Raw genomic sequence first — 21,568 nt, 5'->3', positions numbered from 1 at the left:
CACAGCCAGACGGACAAACAGTGAGTGAGTCCCGACGCTACGTTCTGGTAAAACCAGAAGCTGGGGTAGGTCCAGGGAGTCAACAATCGCATCGCCCGACACTCACCACTGCAGTAACTGAGACTCACACCAACAGACATTTGGCCTCGTCTTCTAGCTCAGTATTGCCAGGTATCCAAGTGATGACAGTAAAGGAACCCTCTGGCCGCAGGGTCTCACTCGAACAAGAGGACAGAAAGATATTTACATCAGGACCTGCGTCTCCCAAGCCACGGCAGAATAATAGAAACGCGTGATTTTCGTCGCTAAACCCTGCTCATGTCATGCTAAATGTTGTCATGAGACATGTTACATCCTCATTGTTGAAATGTATCTGACAGACTCAACAACATATTTTTCTACGTGTTGTGAAATGGTCTCTGAGGATCCTATATCATGGATTTGGCCATAAGACTTACGTTTATAAAGTATACGTAGTTCACGATGTACAGGCTGAAGTATAAACACAAGGAAAATGATCAACGTTCGACCATCAGGAAGGAACTCACCTCCGAGGGTGCCCATGTCGATGCGGCACTTGCCCATGTTGCCTACAGAGTCGACGCCGATAAGGTCGACCTGGGAGTTGCAGCAGGAGGCTGAGTACAGCATGCCCACCTGATCCGTCGTGCCTGGGGTGAATCCAGTCAGTTCCGTCGAGAATCCCGCGGGGCGGCCGTACACGCTCACCAGCCCTGGGAAGAGGGGACACGTGACCTGGACGAGTGTAAGGCATCACAGGGGAGGAGTAGGCTCAGACCTGGGTGGCACGACCCCAGAACGAAGGCACGCCTCCAGGAGAGGGAGGCTCAGGGCTGGGTAGTGAAGAAGGTCAGCTCCAGACGTGGGGAAGACCTGGACTCAGATACGATAAACATGAATAAAGAGGAGACTCGTAGAGAAAGAGTGCAAAGGAATGCAACAGCAACGGACTACTGGGTCCTTCTTGAGGCTGTATATGATACTGGGAGAGATCAGAAACAGAGATAAATGTGGTGAGATGAAAAGCAAAATGACTCAGGGAGAAATACCTGTAAACTTTACGTTCATCTCAGGAGGCACAAATAATGTCGTGATCTTCAAGCAAAGAATCTGTTAAGCCAGTTCATAAACGTAACTGTGGGTTGATTTCAAATATCTTTCCATATGTTTGTAATCTTATTAAAGAAGAACTTTGCCTCACTGGAAGTGCATCCATTACTACGAGTGCAATCAGAGAAATCTATCCTTATGAAACAGCTGCTTGGATCGAGTGTCAAAGCCTTTGATTATATGGAATACCTGATTCAAAAACCTTTAAGACTTGTTTTCTAAGCTTTATGAATTCAAGTTGGCTCTTGTAGGATTTATTTCTCAGTCCGGGAATCATCTCGGTAGTTATCCGTTGTACTTTTGTCTGTGTCGTTTCCTTCTACTTTTTTTCATGTAGGGTAACGAAGGCTGAATACGTAGGGATGCATCATTGAATTGTAAAGTGAGGACTGATTTCTTTGCCACGAATTTGAATGCCCGACACGTAAGGCGAAAACTTTATTCATTTCTCACTGGTTCTTTTTATTGCTTTCTCTTTTCTTTACGTTAGATGCTCCAGTCATCAGATTTAGAGAACTTACTGAAAGGGAAAAGAATAGACAAGGGAAAGTACGTACGAATGTGCTACATCATGGTTTTTGGGAAAGAGATGAGAGGGTAGAGAGTTCTAAAGCTTCGCGGTGTAGGGAAAGAAACTGTTATCGTAACGGCCCACTCTTGTGTTGCCAACGGCCACAAGAGCTGACTTGGCTTTCAGCCACGGAATATCATTCCATGTATGTAATTTTCCTCACTTATATTTTGACGCTCAATAGAATTCGTACTGGAGCTCGTCTTTTCGTAACATTTTGAGTAAAATCTTGTACTTATTGGTACTACAATTGATTCGCCACCGGTGAGCACAGTCAACAAGCTTGTTTACGAGCTTGAAGCTACGTATATTCAATTTCTGTTTACTTTCCAGTCTAGTATTGCCTAAAAGTTTTGATATCTTACAACGCAACAGCCTATGTGTCAATGTCATAAATGTATGTAAGAAAAGTGGTCCCCCACACTCATCACTGCGACACATCACTTGTTACGATGAACCATTTCAAGGCTTGACCGTTCATCACTACTCTTGTTTACGACCAGTCAGCAAACTATCTGACCAGCGGAATATAATTCCATCTAAATCACGTAACTTAACTTCTGCTGGCAATATCTGATGTGGGACTTTACTGAATGACAATGGTTCCTCCAGTTGTTTCAATGAATCAAAATTACAAGACAAGCAGGGAGGAGCTGCCTCACTCGTATATACATCAATATCTGATCTATGCTGAGAATAAGTAAAATCTAATGTGAATATTCAATTTTCAGCAAATAATCAACTTACATAAAGATGGACTAATTGTGAACTATGAGAAAAATCATTTTCATACTATTCGCCATTTCCCGCGAAAGCGAGGTAGCATTAAGAACAGAGGACTGGACCTTTGAGGGAACATCCTCACCTGGCCCCCTTCTCTGTTCCTTCTTTTGGAAAAAAAATCATAGATTATAGAAAAACAAGACTGTTTACATAAAACCAAAACAAAACAAAAATGTTTATCGTATACATCTGCCGAACAGTGAATACCCAAGATTCACAGCCTAGCCATGTCCTCGCCTATTTCATATTTCATTTTTAACAGCTGCGGGTTGGTTGGTTGGGCTTAAGGCCAGTCAACTGCTTGAGTCATATCAAGGTCGAGTTATGAACACCACCCGAGAAATCACACCATCTCCCGGTGTTTAGGATCATTCTCTCTATACGCTCTAAGTAAATGGTCCTTGAGCCACAGAAGGAACGAACGATAGTTGCAACCTCAGTGGAGATTCTAGAAGCAAATTGTTGGCGCTGTGGAGTATGACACTGTGATGTGGGACCAAGTGAGTGTGCAGTGCTCAGGAGTGTGGCGTGGGACCAAGTTGTGTGCAGTGCTCAGGAGTGTGGCGTGGGACCAAGTTGTGTGCAGTGCTCATGAGTGTGGCGTGGGACCAAGTTGTGTGCAGTGCTCAGGAGTGTGGCGTGGGACCAAGTTGTGTGCAGTGCTCAGGAGTGTGGCGTGGGACCAAGTTGTGTGCAGTGCTCAGGAGTGTGGCGTGGGACCAAGTTGTGTGCAGTGCTCAGGAGTGTGGCGTGGGACCAAGTTGTGTGCAGTGCTCAGGAGTGTGGCGTGGGACCAAGTTGTGTGCAGTGCTCAGGAGTGTGGCGTGGGACCAAGTTGTGTGCAGTGCTCAGGAGTGTGGCGTGGGACCAAGTTGTGTGCAGTGCTCAGGAGTGTGGCGTGGGACCAAGTTGTGTGCAGTGCTCAGGAGTGTGATGTGGGACCAAGTTGTGTGCAGTGCTCAGGAGTGTGATGTAGGACCAAGTGAGTGTGCAGTGCTCAGGAGTGTGGCGTGGGACCAAGTTGTGTGCAGTGCTCAGGAGTGTGGCGTGGGACCAAGTTGTGTGCAGTGCTCAGGAGTGTGGCGTGGAACCAAGTTGTGTACAGTGCTTAGGAGTGTGGCGTGGGACCAAGTTGTGTGCAGTGCTCAGGAGTGTGGCTTGGAACCAAGTTGTGTGCAGTGCTCAGGAGTGTGGCGTGGGACCAAGTTGTGTGCAGTGCTCAGGAGTGTGGCGTGGAACCAAGTTGTGTGCAGTGCTCAGGAGTGTGGCGTGGGACCAAGTTGTGTGCAGTGCTCAGGAGTGTGGCGTGGGACCAAGTTGTGTGCAGTGCTCAGGAGTGTGGCGTGGAACCAAGTTGTGTGCAGTGCTCAGGAGTGTGGCGTGGGACCAAGTTGTGTGCAGTGCTCAGAGTGTGGCGTGGGACCAAGTTGTGTGCAGTGCTCAGAGTGTGGCGTGGGACCAAGTTGTGTTGCATGCTCAGGAGTGTGGCGTGGGACCAAGTTGTGTGCAGTTCTCAGGAGTGTGGCGTGGGACCAAGTTGTGTGCAGTGCTCAGGAGTGTGGCGTGGACCAAGTTGTGTGCAGTGCTCAGGAGTGTGGCGTGGACCAAGTTGTGTGCAGTGCTCAGGAGTGTGGCGTGGGACCAAGTGTGTGCAGTGCTCAGGAGTGTGGCGTGGACCAAGTTGTGTGCAGTGCTCAGGAGTGTGGCGTGGACCAAGTTGTGTGCAGTGCTCAGGAGTGTGGCGTGGGACCAAGTTGTGTGCAGTGTCTCAGGAGTGTGGCGTGGGACCAAGTTGTGTGCAGTGCTCAGGAGTGTGGCGTGGGACCAAGTTGTGTGCAGTGCTCAGGAGTGTGGCGTGGGACCAAGTTGTGTGCAGTGCTCAGGAGTGTGGCGTGGGACCAAGTTGTGTGCAGTGCTCAGGAGTGTGGCGTGGAACCAAGTTGTGTGCAGTGCTCAGGAGTGTGGCGTGGGACCAAGTTGTGTGCAGTGCTCAGGAGTGTGGCGTGGGACCAAGTTGTGTACAGTGCTCAGGAGTGTGGCGTGGGACCAAGTTGTGCACAGTGCTCAGGAGTGTGGCGTGGGACCAAGTTGTGTGCAGTGCTCAGGAGTGTGGCGTGGAACCAAGTTGTGTGCAGTGCTCAGGAGTGTGGCGTGGGACCAAGTTGTGTGCAGTGCTCAGGAGTGTGGCGTGGGACCAAGTGAGTGTGCAGTGCTCAGGAGTGTGGCGTGGGACCAAGTTGTGTGCAGTGCTCAGGAGTGTGGCGTGGGACCAAGTGAGTGTGCAGTGCTCAGGAGTGTGGCGTGGGACCAAGTTGTGTGCAGTGCTCAGGAGTGTGGCGTGGGACCAAGTTGTGTGCAGTGTCAACACGGACCTCACAACAAGAGGTGTACAGTACCTGACAACTCGTCCTGGAGGGAAGCCTGAGCCGTCCAGTTCTTCTCGGAGCAGATGCCGTTGAGGTCGTAGCCACTGCAGTCTGGTTGGCTGTTCAGAATGCAGGTTGGTGGGGCTACGTCGCTCACCTGCACCACACACCAGGAGAGCATAATGAAGATAGTGCGATACAACATGGTTGATATGATACATATAAGCTATTACTCTGTCTTCCATGCTAAGGAAATACGTCTTAGTAATATGAGGTTATTATGGCATACTGTTATTTCACGGAACATGGGGTTGTGAGGTGTAGCTCAAGGACGGTACAGACCAGTGGCAAGACGACGAACTGAGAGATGGCGCTGTTGACGGACTGTGTCTGAGTGTCGCTCTGGGCCGTGACGGTGACCATGCTCACAGTGCCGGGGGTGGCGGTGTTCGGCACCACGAAGTGAGCTTGCACCACAACCGACGAGTTGTTCTGGATGTATATCCTGGAGGCAGGCGAGGCAGGGTTACTGCTGGTGTCTGCTTGTGCTTGTAGCTATCTTCCTTGAGCTTGTCTGTCAGTGTTGTGGATGTACTCAGTGTCCTCCGTGTCCGTATTGCTTGTAACAAAGCAGCTTGTGAGTTTGAGAGTGGAGCTTAATGTCGTGTAAGTAGGTATGATGATGTTTAACATGGAACATGCAATTCCCTAAGTAGACCGTAGTGGTGTATGGAGGTTGTATTTATGTAGAACGTCGTGGTGTGTGTTGTCTTTATGGAAAGCGTAGTGGTGGTGTGGAGGTTGTATTTATGTAGAACGCAGTGGTGTGTGGAGGTTGTATTTATATAAGTATGCAAGTGGATGTGCCGGTAGAACTCTTTTATAGTTATACAGTAGTGGTTAAATAAATGTTGAGGTAATACAACAGAGGAGAAAGGTCAGGAGATGGGGATCTTCAGCTGTGTAAAGCTCTTCCCAACACACATACACGTAGGAAATGACAACCCCCCCACCCCCCCACCCACCTACACACCCACCAACTCACACACACACACACACACGACCAGTGGTGCTCCCGCCGCCTACGCAGGGGTCCTGGGTTCGATCCTGGCTGTTGGAGGATGGTATGTTAAATGGTAGTGCGCGTTCATAGGCACTATCTGCGTATATATATATATATATATATATATATATATATATATATATATATATATATATATATATATATATATATATATATATATATATTCCTGAGGATAGGGGAGAAAGAATACTTCCCACGCATTCCTCACGTGTCGTAGAAGGCGACTAAAGCGGACGGGAGCGGGGGTCCAGAAACCCTCTCCTCCTTGTATTTTAACTTTATAAAAGGGGAAACAGAAGTAGTCACGCGGGGAGTGCTCATCCTCCTCGAAGGCTCAGATTAGGGTGTCTAAATGTGTGTGGATGTAACCAAGATGAGAAAAAAGGAGAGATAGGTAGTATGTTTGAGGAAAGGAACATGGATGTTTTGGCTCTGAGTGAAACGAAGCTTAAGGGTAAAGGGGAAGAGTGACTTAGGAATGTTTTGGGAGTAAAGTTATGGGTTCGTGAGAGGACAAGAGCAAAGGAAAGAATAGCACTACTCCTGGAACAGGAGTGGTGGGAATATGTGATAGAGTGTAAGAAAGTAAACTCTAGATTGATATGGGTAAAACTAAAAACAGATGGAGAGAGATGAGTTATTATTGGTGCCTATGCACCTGGGCATGAGAAGAAAGATCATGTGAGGCAAGTGTTTTGGGAGCAGCTGAGTGAGTGTGTTAGTAGTTTTGATGCACGAGACCGGGTTATAGTGATGGGTGATTTGAATGCAAAGGTGAGTAATGTGGCAGTTGAGGGAATAATTGGTATACATGGAGTGTTCAGTGTTGTAAATGGAAATGGTGAAGAGCTTATAGATTTATGTGCTGAAAAAGGACTGGTGATTGGGAATACCTGGTTTAAAAAGCGAGATATACATAAGTATACGTATGTAAGTAGGAGAGATGGCCAGAGAGCGTTATTGGATTACGTGTTAATTGATAGCCGCGTGAAAGAGAGACTTTTGGATGTTAATGTGCTGAGAGGTGCAACTGGAGGGATGTCTGATCATTATCTTGTGGAGGCGAAGGTGAGTATTTGTAGAGGTTTTCAGAAAAGAAGAGAGAATGTTGGGGTGAAGAGAGTGGTGAGAGTAAATGAGCTAGGGAAGGAGACTTGTGTGAGGAAGTACCAGGAGAGACTGAGTGCAGAATGGAAAAAGGTGAGAGCAAAGGACGTAAAGGGAGTGGGGGAGGAATGGGATGTATTTAGGGAAGCAGTGATGGCTTGCGCAAAAGATGCTTGAGGCATGAGAAGCTTGGGAGGTGGGCAGCGAGTAGTCGGTAGTGAGTGGTTTGAGTGTTGAAAATACAGAGGTATAAGTTTGTTGAGTATTCTTGGGAAATTATATGGGAGGGTATTGATTGAGAGGGTGCAGGCATGTACAGTGCATCAGATTGGGGAAGAGCAGTGTGGTTTCAGAAGTGGTAGTGGATATGTAGATCAGGTGTTTGCTTTGAAGAATGTATGTGAGAAATACTTAGAAAAACAAGTCGATTTGTATGTAGCATTTATGGACCTATATAAGGCATATGATAGAGTTGATAGAGATGATCTGTGGAAGGTATTAAGAGTATGTGATGTGGGATGCAAGTTGCAAGAAGCATTGAAAAGTTTTTATCAAGGATATAAGGCATGTGTACAAGTAGGAAAGTGATTTGTTCCCTGTGAATGTCGGTTTGCGGCAGGAGTGCGTTATGTTTCCATGGTTGTTTAATTTGTTTATGGATGGGGTTGTTAGGGAGTTGGAGAGAGGGGCAAGTGTGCAGTCTGTTGTGGATGAGAGAGCTTGGGAAGTGAGTCAGTTGTTGTTCGCTGATGATACAGCGCTAGTGGATGATTCGGATGAGAAACTGCAGAAGCTGGTGACTGAGTTTGGTAAACGTGAGAAAGATGAAAGCTGAGAGTAAATGTGAATAAGAGGAAGGTTATTATGTACAGTAGGGTTGAGGGACAAATCAATTGGGAGGTAAGTTTGAATGGGGAAAAACTGGAGGAAGTAAAGTGTTTTAGATATCTGGGAGTGGATTTGGCAGCGGATGGAACCATGGAAGCGGAAGTGAATCATAGGGTGGGGGAGGGGGCGAAAATCCTGGGAGCTTTGAAGAATGTGTGGAAGTCGAGAATATTATCTCCGAAAGCAAAAATGGGTATGTTTGAAGAAATAGTGGTTCCAACAATGTGTCAGAGGTGGAGGGAACGAGGAGAAGTGGGAGACCAAATTGGAGGTGGAAAGATGGAGTGAAAAAGATTTTGAGTGATCGGGGCCTGAACATGCAGAAGGGTGAAAGGCGTGCAAGGAATAGAGTGAATTGGAACGATGTGGTGTACCGGTGTCGACGTGCTGTCAATGGATTGAACCAGGGCATGTGAAGCGTCTTGGGTAAACCATGGAAAGTTCTGTGGGGCCTGGATGTGGAAAGGGAACTGTGGTTTCGGTGCATCATGCAAGACAGCTAGAGACTGAGTGTGAACGAATGTGGCCTTTGTTGTCTTTTCCTAGCGCTACCTCGCGCACATGCAGGGGAAGGGTTTTGTTATTTCATGTGTGGCGGGGTGGCAACAGGAATGAATAAGAGCAGACAGTATGAATTATGTACATGTGTATATATGTATATGTCTGTGTGTGTACATATATGTATACGTTGAGATGTATAGGTATGTATATGTGCGTGTGTGGACGTGTATATATATACATGCGTATGTGGGTGGGTTGGGCCATTCATTCGTTTGTCTCCTTGCGCTACCTCGCTAACGCGGGAGACAGCGACAAAGTAAAATAAATGAATAATATATGTTTATTATCTATTTATTACACTCTGTCGCTGTCTCCCGCGTTAGCGAGATAGCGCAAGGAAAAAGACGAAAGAATGGCCTCTTCCCACCCACATACACATGTATATACATACACGCACACACACGCACATATACATACCTATACATTTCAACGTATACATACATATACATACAGAGACATATACATATATACACATGTACATATTCATACTTGCTGTATTTATCAATTCCCGTCGCCATCCCGCCACACATGAAATAGCATTTCCCCTCCCCTCGCGAGGTAGCGCTGGGAAAAGACAAAAGGCCACATTCGTTCACACTCAGTCTCTAGCTGTCACGTGTAATGCACCGATACCACAGCACCCTTTCCACATCCAGGCCCCACAAAACTTTCCATACCGTGACCTCATTAATTATCATTATTATTATTATCATTATTATTATTTTTACTATTATCATTATTATTATCATTATTATTATTTTTACTATTATCATTATTATTATTATTATTTCTATTATTATCATTATTATCATCATTCTCATTATTATTATTATTATCATTTTCATTATTATTTATTATCATTATCATTATCATCATTATTATTCTTATCATCATTATTGTCTGTAATATTATTATCATTATTATCATTATTATTATTATTATCATTATTATTATTATTATTATTATTATTATTATTATTATTATTATTATTATTATTATTATTATTATCATTATTGTTATTATTATTATTATTATTATCATTATTATCATTATTATTAATATTATCATTATTATTATTATCATTATTATTATTATTATTATTATTATTATTATTATTATCATTATTATTATTATCATCATATTATTATCATATTATTATCATTATTATTATCATTATCATTAATAATAATAATATTATTATTATTGTTATTATCATTATCATTATCATTATTATCATCATTATTATCATTATTATTATTATTATTATTATTATTATTATTATTATTATTATTATTATTATTATTATTATTATTATTATTATTACTATTATTATTATCATTATTATTGTTATTATTATTATCATTATTATTTTTATTATTATTATTACGTTCACTAATCATGTTACTATTTCACACTCATACATCCAGATACACATCCATGAACAATCAAGTGCACAATAGGGCATCTGCTACACACGTGCTTGGTATGACGCTCTGCATGAATCCCTTATCGTCTGTGCCTGTGATGGTAAAGAAGGAGCTGAGGCCGTAGTTCGTGACGATGAAGTCTGCGTCAGACTCTTCCCCAGGGCGGGCTGCTAGGTCCTCCGTTGTAGCAAGTACGCCCACGCTGGTGTCCACAGGCGTGATCAGCACCGGCAGGAGCCGACAGAAGACGTTACCTGGTGGAGGAAGCAGGTGTCACTACTGCACGGTGTCTGATGCTACGAACTGACAGGCTCATACAGCGTTCCTGAGCGTGACGCATTCACGGACCGCCAGGGTAGAGCGCATAGGTTCGAATCCTGGTTGCAGCAATCGGTCCACAGTCAACCCAGCTGTTCATCCACCCTAGGGGTTGCTCGATAAAATGGGTACCTGGCTCAGGCTAGGGAGGGCGGATGTGTTGGAAATGAAATGTTCAAGGACAATATGTGGTGTGAGGTGGTTTGGTAATAAAAAAGGTGTGGTTGAGAGAGCAGAAGACAGTGTGTTGAAATTTGGAGAGAATGAGTGAGGAAAGATTGACAAGGAGGATATATCTGTCAGAGGTGGAAGGAACAAGGAGAAGTGGAAGACCAAATTGAAGGTGGAAGGATGGGGTGAAAAAATTTTTGAGTGATCGGGACCTAAACATACGGGAGGGTGAGAAGCGTGCAAGGAACTCAGTGAATTGGAATGATTTGGTATACCGGGGTCGAAGTGCTGTCAATGAATTGAACCAGGGCATTTAAAACGTCTGGGGTAAACCATGGAAAGTTTTGTGGGGCCTGGATGTGGAAAGGGAGCTGTGGTTTCGGTGCATTATACATGACAGCTAGAGACTGAGTGTGAGCGAATGAGGCTTATCTTCCCTGTTTTCCTGGCACTACCTAACTGAAGCAGGGGTAGCGATGCTATTTCCTGTGGGGCGGGGTAGCGCCAAGAATGGATGAAGGCAAGCAAGTATGAATATGTACATGGGTATATATGTATACGTTTGTGTATGTGTATGTATATGTATGTACATATGTATACGTTGATATGTATTTGTATATGTAAGTGTATGTGCGTGTATGGACGTTTATGTATATATCTTGGAGTGGATTTGGCAGCGGATGGAACCACAGAAGCGGAAGTGAATCATAGGGTGGGGAAGGGGGCGAAAGTTCTGGGAGCGTTGAAAAACGTATGGAAGTCGAGAACGTTATCTTGCAAAGCAAAAATGGGTATGTTTGAAGGAATAGTGGTTCCAACAATGTTATATGGTTGCGAGGTGTGGGTTATGGATGGAGTTGTGCGGAGGAGAGTGGATGTGCTGGAAATGAAATGTTTGAGGACAACATGTGGTGTGAGGTGGTTTGATAAAGTAAGTAATGAAAGGGTAAGAGAGATGTGTGGTAATGAAAAGAGTGTGGTTGGGAGAGCAGAAGAGGGCGTTTTGAAATGGTTTTGTCACATGGAGAGGATGAGTGAGGAAAGATTGACAAAGAGGATATTTGTGTCAGAGGTGGAGGGAACGAGGAGAAGTGGGAGACCAAATTGGAGGTGGAAAGATGGAGTGAAAAAGATTCTGAGTGATCGGGGCCTGAGCATGTAGGAGGGTGAAAGGCGTACAAGAAATGCAGTGAAATGGAACGATGTGGTATGCCGGGGTCGACGTGCTGTCAGTGGATTGAACCAGGGCATGTGAAGCGTCTTGGGTAAACCATGGAAAGTTTTGTGGGGCCTGGATGTGGAAAGGGAGGTGTGGTTTCGGTGCATTATACATGACAGCTAGAGACTCAGTGTGAACGAATGTGGCCTTTGTTGTCTTTTACTAGCGCTACCTAGCTGTCATTTCATGTGTGGCGGGGTGGCCACGGGAATGAATAAGGGCAGACAGTATGAAATATGTACATGTGCATATATATATATATATATATATATATATATATATATATATATATATATATATATATATATATATATATATATATATATATATATATATATGTTGAGATGTATAGGTATGTATAAGTGCGTGTGTGGACGTGTATGTATATACATGTGTATGTGGGTGGGTTGGGCCATTCTTTCGTGTGTTTCCTTGCGCTACCTCGCTAACGCGGGAGACAGTGACAAAGTGAATGATAAAGTGACAATGAATGATAAATGAATAGTATATATATGTGTTTGAGTATGTGAGTGGATGGGCTATTCTTCGTCTGTTTCCTGGCGCTACCTCGCTGACGCGGGAAACAGAGATTAAGTATTATTATAACAATAATGATGATAATAAACACACACACACACACACACACACACATATATATATATATATATATATATATATATATATATATATATATATATATATATATATATTATTTATTTTGGTTTGTCGCTGTCTCCCGCGTTAGCGAGGTAGCGCAAGGAAACAGACGAAAGAATGGCCCAACCCACCCACATACACATGTATATACATACACGTAAACACACGCAAATGTACACACCTATACATCTCAACGTATACATATATATACACACACAGACATATACATATATGCGCATGTACATAATTCATACTGTCTGCATTGATTCATTCCCATCGCCACCTCGCCACACATGAAATAACAACCCCCTCCCTCGGCATGAGCGCGAGGGAGCGCTAGGGAAAGACACAAAGGCCACATTCGTTCACACTCAGTCTCTAGCTGTCATGTATAATGCACCAAAACCACAGCTCCCTTTCCACATGCCCTGGGTCAATCCACTGACAGCACGTCGACCCCGGTATACCACATCGTTCCAATTCACTCTATTCCTTGCACGCCTTTCACCCTCCTGCATGTTCAAGCCCCGATCACTCAAAATCTTTTTCACTCCATCTTTCCACCTCCAATTTGGTCTCCCACTTCTCCTCGTTCCCTCCACCTCTGACACATATATCCCCTTTGTCAATCTTTCCTCACTCATCCTCTCCATGCGACCAAAGCATTTCAGAACACACTCTTCTGCTCTCTCAACCACACTCTTTTTATTGCCAAACATCTCTCTTACCCTATTATTACTTAGTCGATCAAACCACCTCACACCACATATTGTCCTCAAACATCTCATTTCCAGCACATCCACCCTCCTCCGCACAACTCTATCTATAACCCACGCCTCGCAACCATATAACATTGTTAGAACCACTATTCCTTCAAACATACCCATTTTTTCTTTCCGAGATTGCGTTCTCGACTTCCATACGTTTTCAACGCTCCCAGAACTTTCGCCCCCTCCCCCACCCTATGATTCACTTCCGCTTCCATGGTTCCATCCGCTGCCAAATCCACTCCCAGATATCTAAAACACTTCACTTCCCCCAGTTTTTCTCCATTCAAACTTACCTCCGAATTTACTTGTCCCTCAACCCTACTGTACCTAATAACTTTGCTCTTATTCACATTTACTCTCAGCTTTCTTCTTTCACACTCTTTACCAAACTCAGTCACCAGCTTCTGCAGTTTCTCACATGAATCAGCCACCAGCGCTGTATCATAAGCGAACAACAACTGACTCACTTCCCAAGCTCTCTTGTCCACAACAGACTGCATACTTGCCTCTCTTTCCAAAACTCTTGCATTCATCTCCCTAACAACCCCATCCACAAACAAATCAAACAACCATGGAGACATCACACACCCCTGCCGCAAACCTACATTCACTGAGAATCAATCACTTTCCTCTCTTCCTACACGTACACATGCCTTACATCCTCGATAAAAACTTTTCACTGCTTCTAACAACTTGCCCCCCACACCATATATTCTTAATACCTTCCACAGAGCATCTCTATCAATATGCCTTCTCCAGATCCATTAATGCTACATACAAATCCATTTGGTTTTCTAAGTTTTTCTCACATACATATTTCAAAGCAAACGCCTGATCCACACATCCTCTACCACTTCTGAAACCACACTGCTCTTCCCCAATCTGATGCTCTGTACATGCCTTCATCCTCTCAATCAATACCCTCCCATATAATTTCCCAAGAATACTCAACGAACTTATACCTCTGTAATTTCAGCGCTCACTTTTATCCCCTTTGCCTTTGTACAATGGCACTATGCAAGCATTCCTCCAATCCTCAGCCACTTCACCATGAGTCATACATACATTAAATAACCTTATCAACCAGTGAACAATACAGTCACCCTTTTTTAATAAATTCCACTGCAATACCATCCAAAGCCGCTGCTTGCTGGTTTTCATCTTCTGCAAAGCTTTTACTTCCACTTCTGTTTACCAAATCATTCTCCCCAACCCTCTGACTTTGCACACCACCTCGACCAAAACACCCTATTATCTGCCACTCTATCATCAAACACATTCAACAAACCTTCAAAATTCTCACTCCATCTCCTTCTCACATCACCACTACTTGTTATCACCTCCCTATTAGCCCCCTTCACTGAGGTTCCCATTTGTTCTCTTGTCTTACGCACTCTATTTACCTACTTCCAAAACATCTTTTTATTCTCCCTAAAGTTTAATGATACTCTCTCACCCCAACTCTCATTTGCCTTCTTTTTCACCTCTTGCACCTTTCTTTTGACCTCCTGCCTCTTTCTTTTATACATATCCAACTCATTTGCATTATTTCCCTGCAAAAATCGTCCAAATGCCTCTCTCTTCTCTTTCACTAATAATCTTACTTCTTCATCCCACCACTCACTACCCTTTCTAATCTGCCCACCTCCCACGCTTCTCATGCCACAAGCATCTTTTGCGCAAGCCATCACTACTTCCATAAATACATCCCATTCCTCCCTCACTCCCCTTACGTCCTTTGTTCTCACCTTTTTCCATTCTGTACTCAGTCTCTCCTGGTACTTCCTCACACAAGTCTCCTTCCCTAGCTCACTTACTCTCACCACTCTTTTCACCCCAACATTCTCTCTTCTTTTCTGAAAACCCTTCACCTTCGCCTCCACAAGATAATGATCAGACATTCCTCCAGTTGCACCTCTCAGCACATTAACATCCAAAAGTCTCTCTTTAGTGCGCCTATCAATTAACACGTAATCCAATTACGCTCTCTGGCCATCTCTCATACTTACATAGGTATACTTATGTATATGTCTCTTATTAAATCAGGTATTCCCAATCACCAGTCCTTTCTCAGCACATAAATCTACAAGCTCTTTACCATTTCCATTTACAACACCAATTATTCCCTCAACTGCTACATTACTCACCCTTGCATTCAAATCACTCATCACTATAACCCGGTCTCGTGCATCAAAACTACTAACACACTCACTCAGCTGCTCCCGAAACACTTGCCTCTTATGATCTTTCTTCTCATGCCAGGTGCATATGCATCAATAATCACCCATCTCTCTCCATCCACTGTCAGTTTTACCCATATCAATCTAGAGTTTACTTTCTTACACTCTATCACATACTCCCACCACTCCTGTTTCAGGAGTAGTGCTACTCCTTCCCTTGCTCTTGTCCTCTCAATAACCCTTGACTTTACTCCGTAAGACATTCCCAACAAACCACTCTTCCCCTTTACACTTGACCTTCGTTTCATTCAGAGCCAAAACATCCAGGTTCTTTTCTCAAACATACTACCTGTCTCTCCTTTTTTCTCATCTTGGTTACATCCACACACATTTAGACACCCCAATCTGAGCCTTCGAGGAGGATGAGCACTCCCCTCGTGACTCCTTCTTCTGTTTCCCTTTATAGAAAGTTAGAATACAAGGTGGGGAGTGTTTCCTAGCCCCCCGCTCACGTCCCCTTTAGTCGCCTTTTACGACACGTGAGGAATTATTGGATTAATTGACAAATTAATTGACAAGCGTGCAAAGGAGAGACTTTTGGAAGTTAATGTGCTGAGAGTGGCAGCTAGAGGAATGTCTGATCACTGTCTTGTGGAGGCGAAGGTGAATATTTGTAAAGGTTTTCAAAAAAGATGAGAGAATGTTGGGGAGAAGAGAGTGGTGAGAGTAAGTGAGCTTGGAAAGGACAAATGTGTGAGGAAGTCCCAGGAGAGACTGAGTGTAGAATGGCAAAAGGTGTGAGCCAATGACGTGAGGGAAGTGGGTGAGGAATGGGATGTATTTAAAGAAGTAGTGATGGTATGCGCAAAAGATGCATGTTGCATGAGAAAGGTGGGAGGTGGGCAGATTAGAAGGGGTAGTGAGTGGTGGGTTGAAGAAGTAAAGTTGTTAGTGAAAGAGAAAAGAGGCGTTTGTACGATAATTACAAGGAAGGAGTGCAAGTGACTTGCAGATGCATAAAAGAAAGCGGCAGGAGCTCAAGAGGAAGGTGCATGGGTTGAAAAAGAGGGCAAATGAGAGATGGGGTGAGAGAGTATCATTAAACTTCAGGGAGATTAAACAGGTGCTTTGGATGGAGGTAAATAACTACGTAAGACAAGAGAACAAATGGGAACATAAGTGAAGTTGGGCAAGGGTGGGGAGAGGGAAGCTAGAACCGACAGTGACGAAGTGAGAAGGAAATAGAGTGAGTATTTTGAAGGTTTGTTAAATGTCTTTGATGATAGAGTGGCAGATGTAGGGTGTTTTGGTCAGGGTGGTGTGCGAAGTGAGAGGGTCAGGGAGGATGGTTTGGTTAAGAGAGAAGAGGTAGTGAAAGCTTTGCATGAGATGAAATCCGGCAAGGCAGCGGGTTTGGATGGTATTGCAGTAGAATTTGTTAAGAAAGGGGGTGACTGTGTTGTTGATTGGTTAGTAAGGATATTCACTTTATGTATGGACCATGGTGAAGTGTCTGAGGATTGGCGGAATGCATGCATAGTGCCATTGTACAAAGGCTAAGGGGATAAAAGTGAGTGTTCTAACTACAGAGACATAAGTACGTTGAGTATACCTGGAAAATTATATGGGAGGGTATTGATTGAGAGGGTGAAGGCATGTACAGAGCATCAGATTGGGGAAGAGCAGTGTGGTCTCGGAAGTGGTAGAAAATGTGTGGGTCAGGTGTTTGCTTTGAAGAATGTATGTGAAAAATACTTACAAAAACAAATGGATTTGTATGTAGCATTTATGGATCTGGAGAAGGCATATGATAGGGTTAATAGAGATGCTTTGCGGAAGGCCTTCAGAGTATATGGTGTAGGAGGTAAGCTGCTAGAAGCAGTGAAAAGTTTTTATCAAGGATGTAAGGCATGTGTACGAGTAGGAAGAGGAGAGCGATTGGTTCCCAGTGAAGGCTGGTTTGCGGCAGGGGTGTATAATGTCCCAATGGTTGTTAAATTTGTTTATGGATTGTGGTTAGGGAGATAAATGTAAGAGTTTTGGAGAGAGGGGCGAGTCTGTTGGAGATGAGAGGGTCTAGGAAGTGAGTCAGTTGTTGTTCGTCAATGATACAGCGCTAGTGGCTGATTCGTGTCAGAATCAGCAGAAGGTGACTGAGTCTGGAAAAGTGTATGAAAGGAGAAAGTTGAGAATGAATGTGAATAAGAGCAAGTATATTAAGTTCACTAGGGTTGAGGGACAAGTTAACTATGATGTTAGTTTGAATGGAGAAAAATTGGAGGAGGTGATGTGTTTTAGATATCTGGAAGTGGATTTGGCACCATGGAAGTGGAAGTGAGTCACAGGGTGTGGAGGGAGAGAACGTTATTCCAGAGAGCAACAATAGGCATGTTTGAAGGAGTAGTAGTTCCAAAAATATTATATGGTTGCGATTTATGGGCTACAGATAGGGTTGTACGAAGGAGGGTAGATGTGTTGGAAATTAAATGTTTGAGGACATTATGTTGTATGAGGTGGTTTGATCGAGTAAGTAATGAGCCATCAGTGCTGTATCATCAGAGAACAACAATTGACTCACTTTTCAGGCCCTCTCATCCACAACAGACTGCATACTCGACCCTCTCTCCAAAACTGTTGCATTTACCTCCCTAACCACCGCATCCATAAACAGATTAAACAACCAAGGTAACATATACCCCTGCCGCAGACTGACCTTCACTGGGAACCAATCACTCTCCTCTCTTCTTACTCGTACACATGTCTTACACCCTTGATGAAACTTCGCTTCCAGCAGCTTACCTCCTACAACATATATTCTTAAGACCTTTTACAAAGCATCTCTATCAATCCTATCATATGCCTTCTCCAGATCCATAAAGACTACATACAAATCCATTTGTTTTTCTTATTATTTCTCATATACATTCTTCAAAGCAAACACCTGATTCACGCATTCTCTACCACTTCTGAAACAATACTGCTCCTCCCCAATTTGATGCTCTGTACGTGCCTTGACCATTTTAATTAATAGCCTCTCATACAATTTTCCAGGTATACGCAACAAACGTATGCCTCTGTAGTTTGAAAACTCACCTTTATCCCCTTTGCCTTTGTACAATGGTACTATTCATGCATTCCGTCAATCCTTAGGCACTGCACCATGATTCATACATACAATGAATATCTTTCCAACCAATCAACAGCATTGTCATCCCGTTCCTTGATAAATTCAACTGCAATACCATTCACTCCCGCAGCCTTGCCAGATTTCATCTTCCGCAAGGCTTTCACCACCTCTTCTCTCTTCACCCATCCAGTCTACCTGACTCTCTCACTTCACACACCATCCCGACCAAAACACTCAACATCTGCCAACAGGCCTTCAAAATACTCACCCCATCTTCTCCTCACTTCATCACTATCTGTTATCACTTCCCCCCCTTCATCGATGTTCCTATTTGTTCTTTTGTCTCACTCACATTATCTACCTCCTTCGAAAACATCTTTATGTTCTCCCTAAAGTCTATTGATACCAAAACACTGAAATTATCTCCAGTACTTGTGATGTAGGAGATGGATAGATATGGTATATGAGAGAGTGTGGTGTGTGGCACCTACCGGATTGGACGTGGCCGTAGAGCTTGAGGTAGAAGGGCTGCTCTGGGAGAGGGTCTGAACGGATGTAGAACTCGTCGTCAACCTCGCCGTGGTAGGGGATCTCTCGCAGCCTCATTCCCGTCTACAGGAACAAAAATATCATTCCTTACTTTAAAGATAAAATTTCAGGTCCGTCCGTCCTGAACCATTGCTGAAACGATGTTGGACAAGGACGTTCCTGATTCGCTTGAAAACTCGTCTCATGATATCATAGAAGACCTTGCCTATGTTGTTCTGTTGACAAGGGAACGTGTCATGGGTAACACAGTTTGGCTAAGATGTGAGGAGCATATATGACGTACGTATTTGTTGGTAGCGTTTAGTGCATTTGGTCTAGTACGAACGGAGTCACTCCGTCACTGGCAGGCCCTCACAGTCAGTGAGAGGAGGCTCTCGTAATGATATTATTGAAGTCATATGATCCTTACAAAGAACAGGATAAGAACATTCGTCGGCTCGGCGCTGCTTCCACCACTTTGAGTTCCTTCGTCTGTTCTAATCCATGTATAGGTTACTAGAACCCACCTGCATGAGATTACACCTTGGGTGAAAAGTTACTTTGGCTTGGCTGTGTATCACTGGGAGTGTAGCTTCGTCAAAGAACTTTTCACAGCAAAGGCGTCTACATATCCTTGCTACTGGGAGTAGCGCATAGCATTTGGAAGAGAGAATTGAATAAGACAGAATCCTTTGAAACACCGCGGTTGATGGGATATGGTTTTGCGTTCTAGACTCCGTTCCACCGCAGTAATCGTTGATGGAGTGTTACCTCCCTCTTATCCTATAATCAGTGGCGTTGCAAAGGGTTCTGTCCTGTCATCTACTCTCGTCCAAAATGCCCTGGTTCCTAGCTACTCAACTCGTTCCCCAGTTGACGTTACCATGGCAATTGTTGGGTTCAGTATGATTCCCACGATCATATCTTCTCTCTGAATTAGGTCTCACCTCCGTTCGATTTCCCGGACCGGGAAGTATTAGATGATCACTCCTTACAGTTGGTGAATCATATATGATAGTTTCACTTTCCATGCCACAACGTATGAAGGCAAGTTCTAGTAACGGCAGTGTGTATCACTCCATCCCATCCTAGCACGTTGAGAGACACGCTGGAAGGGGATATTTCCCTGTGTACATCCCAAGACATTTGTATCTCGAAGAGAATCCAAATCACCCAAGCCTGCCTCTTTGTAATTGAAATCCTCGATGAATACAACTTTACCATCTCTCAGAAGTGCCTGTTCTACGACCTAAGTGACATATTGATTGTTCTTTCATTGTTATATCTATTTCTACTTTGGTCCTTTAGATTTCTCTGGAGGATATTACCAACACAGTTATGCGCTTTTTTCCTACAATTGCTCTTCCCATTATGTACTGGCTGAGAAGGTCTTCTTCCTGTCATTCCTGAAGCTTAAGGCTGGTTATGATCAAGAAGGCCAATATTTCTTCATTATCTAATCTTTCTATCCTTGTTATCATTTCCTTCCTCTGGACAGAACAGGGGAGAACCCACCTCCTGAGTGAGCTTTGTCTCAACTGATGCATTTCAGACGCGTTTTCCCTGATACAAACCTTGACTTCCATTCAGTGACTCTCCCAACGCTTAACATTACTGACCTGTCTTTGTCTTTTGTTTCCTGCCTTGTGACGGTGTCCCTTCTCTCTCTCTCTCTCTCTCTCTCTCTCTCTCTCTCTCTCTCTCTCTCTCTCTCTCTCTGTCCCTGTCTCTGTCTCTCTCCCTCTCTCTCTCTCTCTCTCTCTCTCTCTCTCTCTCTCTCTCTCTCTCTCTCTCTCTTCCTTTGTTCTACCACCTCTGATGAAGACCTTGCTTAATTCCACTATGTTTTTATATTACTTATCCTGTCTACCTACGCATGACTTCACATTGATTGGTACTGGTCGTTCCCTCATCTCTTGATTGCATCCACCAATTTTCCTGAATTCTCTCATCAACAGGAAATGCATCCGGCATGTCTTACCGTCGACGGAAGTCTTTTAATCAGCATTCCTTCCTTGATGGTTTGCAATGTGGTCTTCAGTCAGTCCAAAAATCGTCAGTGATTTACGTTTAGCAACTCTCTGCTTTACTAACTTAGTTCTCTTCTATTCATTTCTAAATTCTTCAGTGTTGATTCATCAAACGCCATGAGTTTAGTTTTTTCTCTCACTTTTTTCCCCCAACAAATCACCGACTTTGACTCACCTGCATTTTTCTGAACCTGTCATATACCAAATCATAAATTTCCTTCCTAGTTGTTCTGCCTCCACCATTGTTTATTCTCCCTACAACTTCCCCTTCTTCCCTGTGTACTATTGCTTCACTGTCCTCATCTCTCTGCCTCACTGCATCAGTCTTTATGCTCTGACTCTGTTTATCAGCCCAGGACTCTGGCCCACTGTTCCCCCGCTCTACCCACTATTTTCAGAAATTGTTGTACTCTGTAATTTGGGCATTTGCTCTCGTCGATCAGTTTCTAGGACATCCAGAGAGACCCTTCTGATCCTCTCTCGCTTTCCAATCACTTCACCTTCCCTCGGCTTACACACCAACTGATTTCAGTCTCTCTTCGCGCCATTTAACCACGATTTTCAATTTCCTCATATCATCTCTCGGTTGAAGACTCTGTTCACGAGTTTTAACTTGATTCCTCAGTTTCTTCATTTCCTTCTCCAGCTGT

The 21,568-nt window shown here is 43.8% G+C and overlaps 1 protein-coding gene across 1 annotated transcript in view; it reads right to left on the bottom strand.

Annotated features, from left to right (window-relative positions):
• LOC139753351 (von Willebrand factor A domain-containing protein 7-like) overlaps positions 1 to 21,568 on the bottom strand; it is a 64,558-nt gene that overhangs the window by 14,879 nt on the left and 28,111 nt on the right. Inside the window, exons 13-17 of the mRNA XM_071669707.1 lie at positions 18,852 to 18,972; positions 9,968 to 10,172; positions 5,194 to 5,356; positions 4,882 to 5,008; positions 549 to 734 (exon numbers count right to left, since the gene is read on the bottom strand). Coding sequence (XP_071525808.1) covers positions 549 to 734; positions 4,882 to 5,008; positions 5,194 to 5,356; positions 9,968 to 10,172; positions 18,852 to 18,972 — 802 coding nt within the window. The remainder of the gene's footprint in view (positions 1 to 548; positions 735 to 4,881; positions 5,009 to 5,193; positions 5,357 to 9,967; positions 10,173 to 18,851; positions 18,973 to 21,568) is intronic.

The sequence above is a fragment of the Panulirus ornatus genome, chromosome 14, assembly GCF_036320965.1.
Source record: "Panulirus ornatus isolate Po-2019 chromosome 14, ASM3632096v1, whole genome shotgun sequence".
NCBI lineage: Eukaryota > Metazoa > Arthropoda > Malacostraca > Decapoda > Palinuridae > Panulirus > Panulirus ornatus.
Note: the sequence above shows the minus strand (reverse complement) of the source record. Positions and strands in the feature narration are given on the sequence as shown.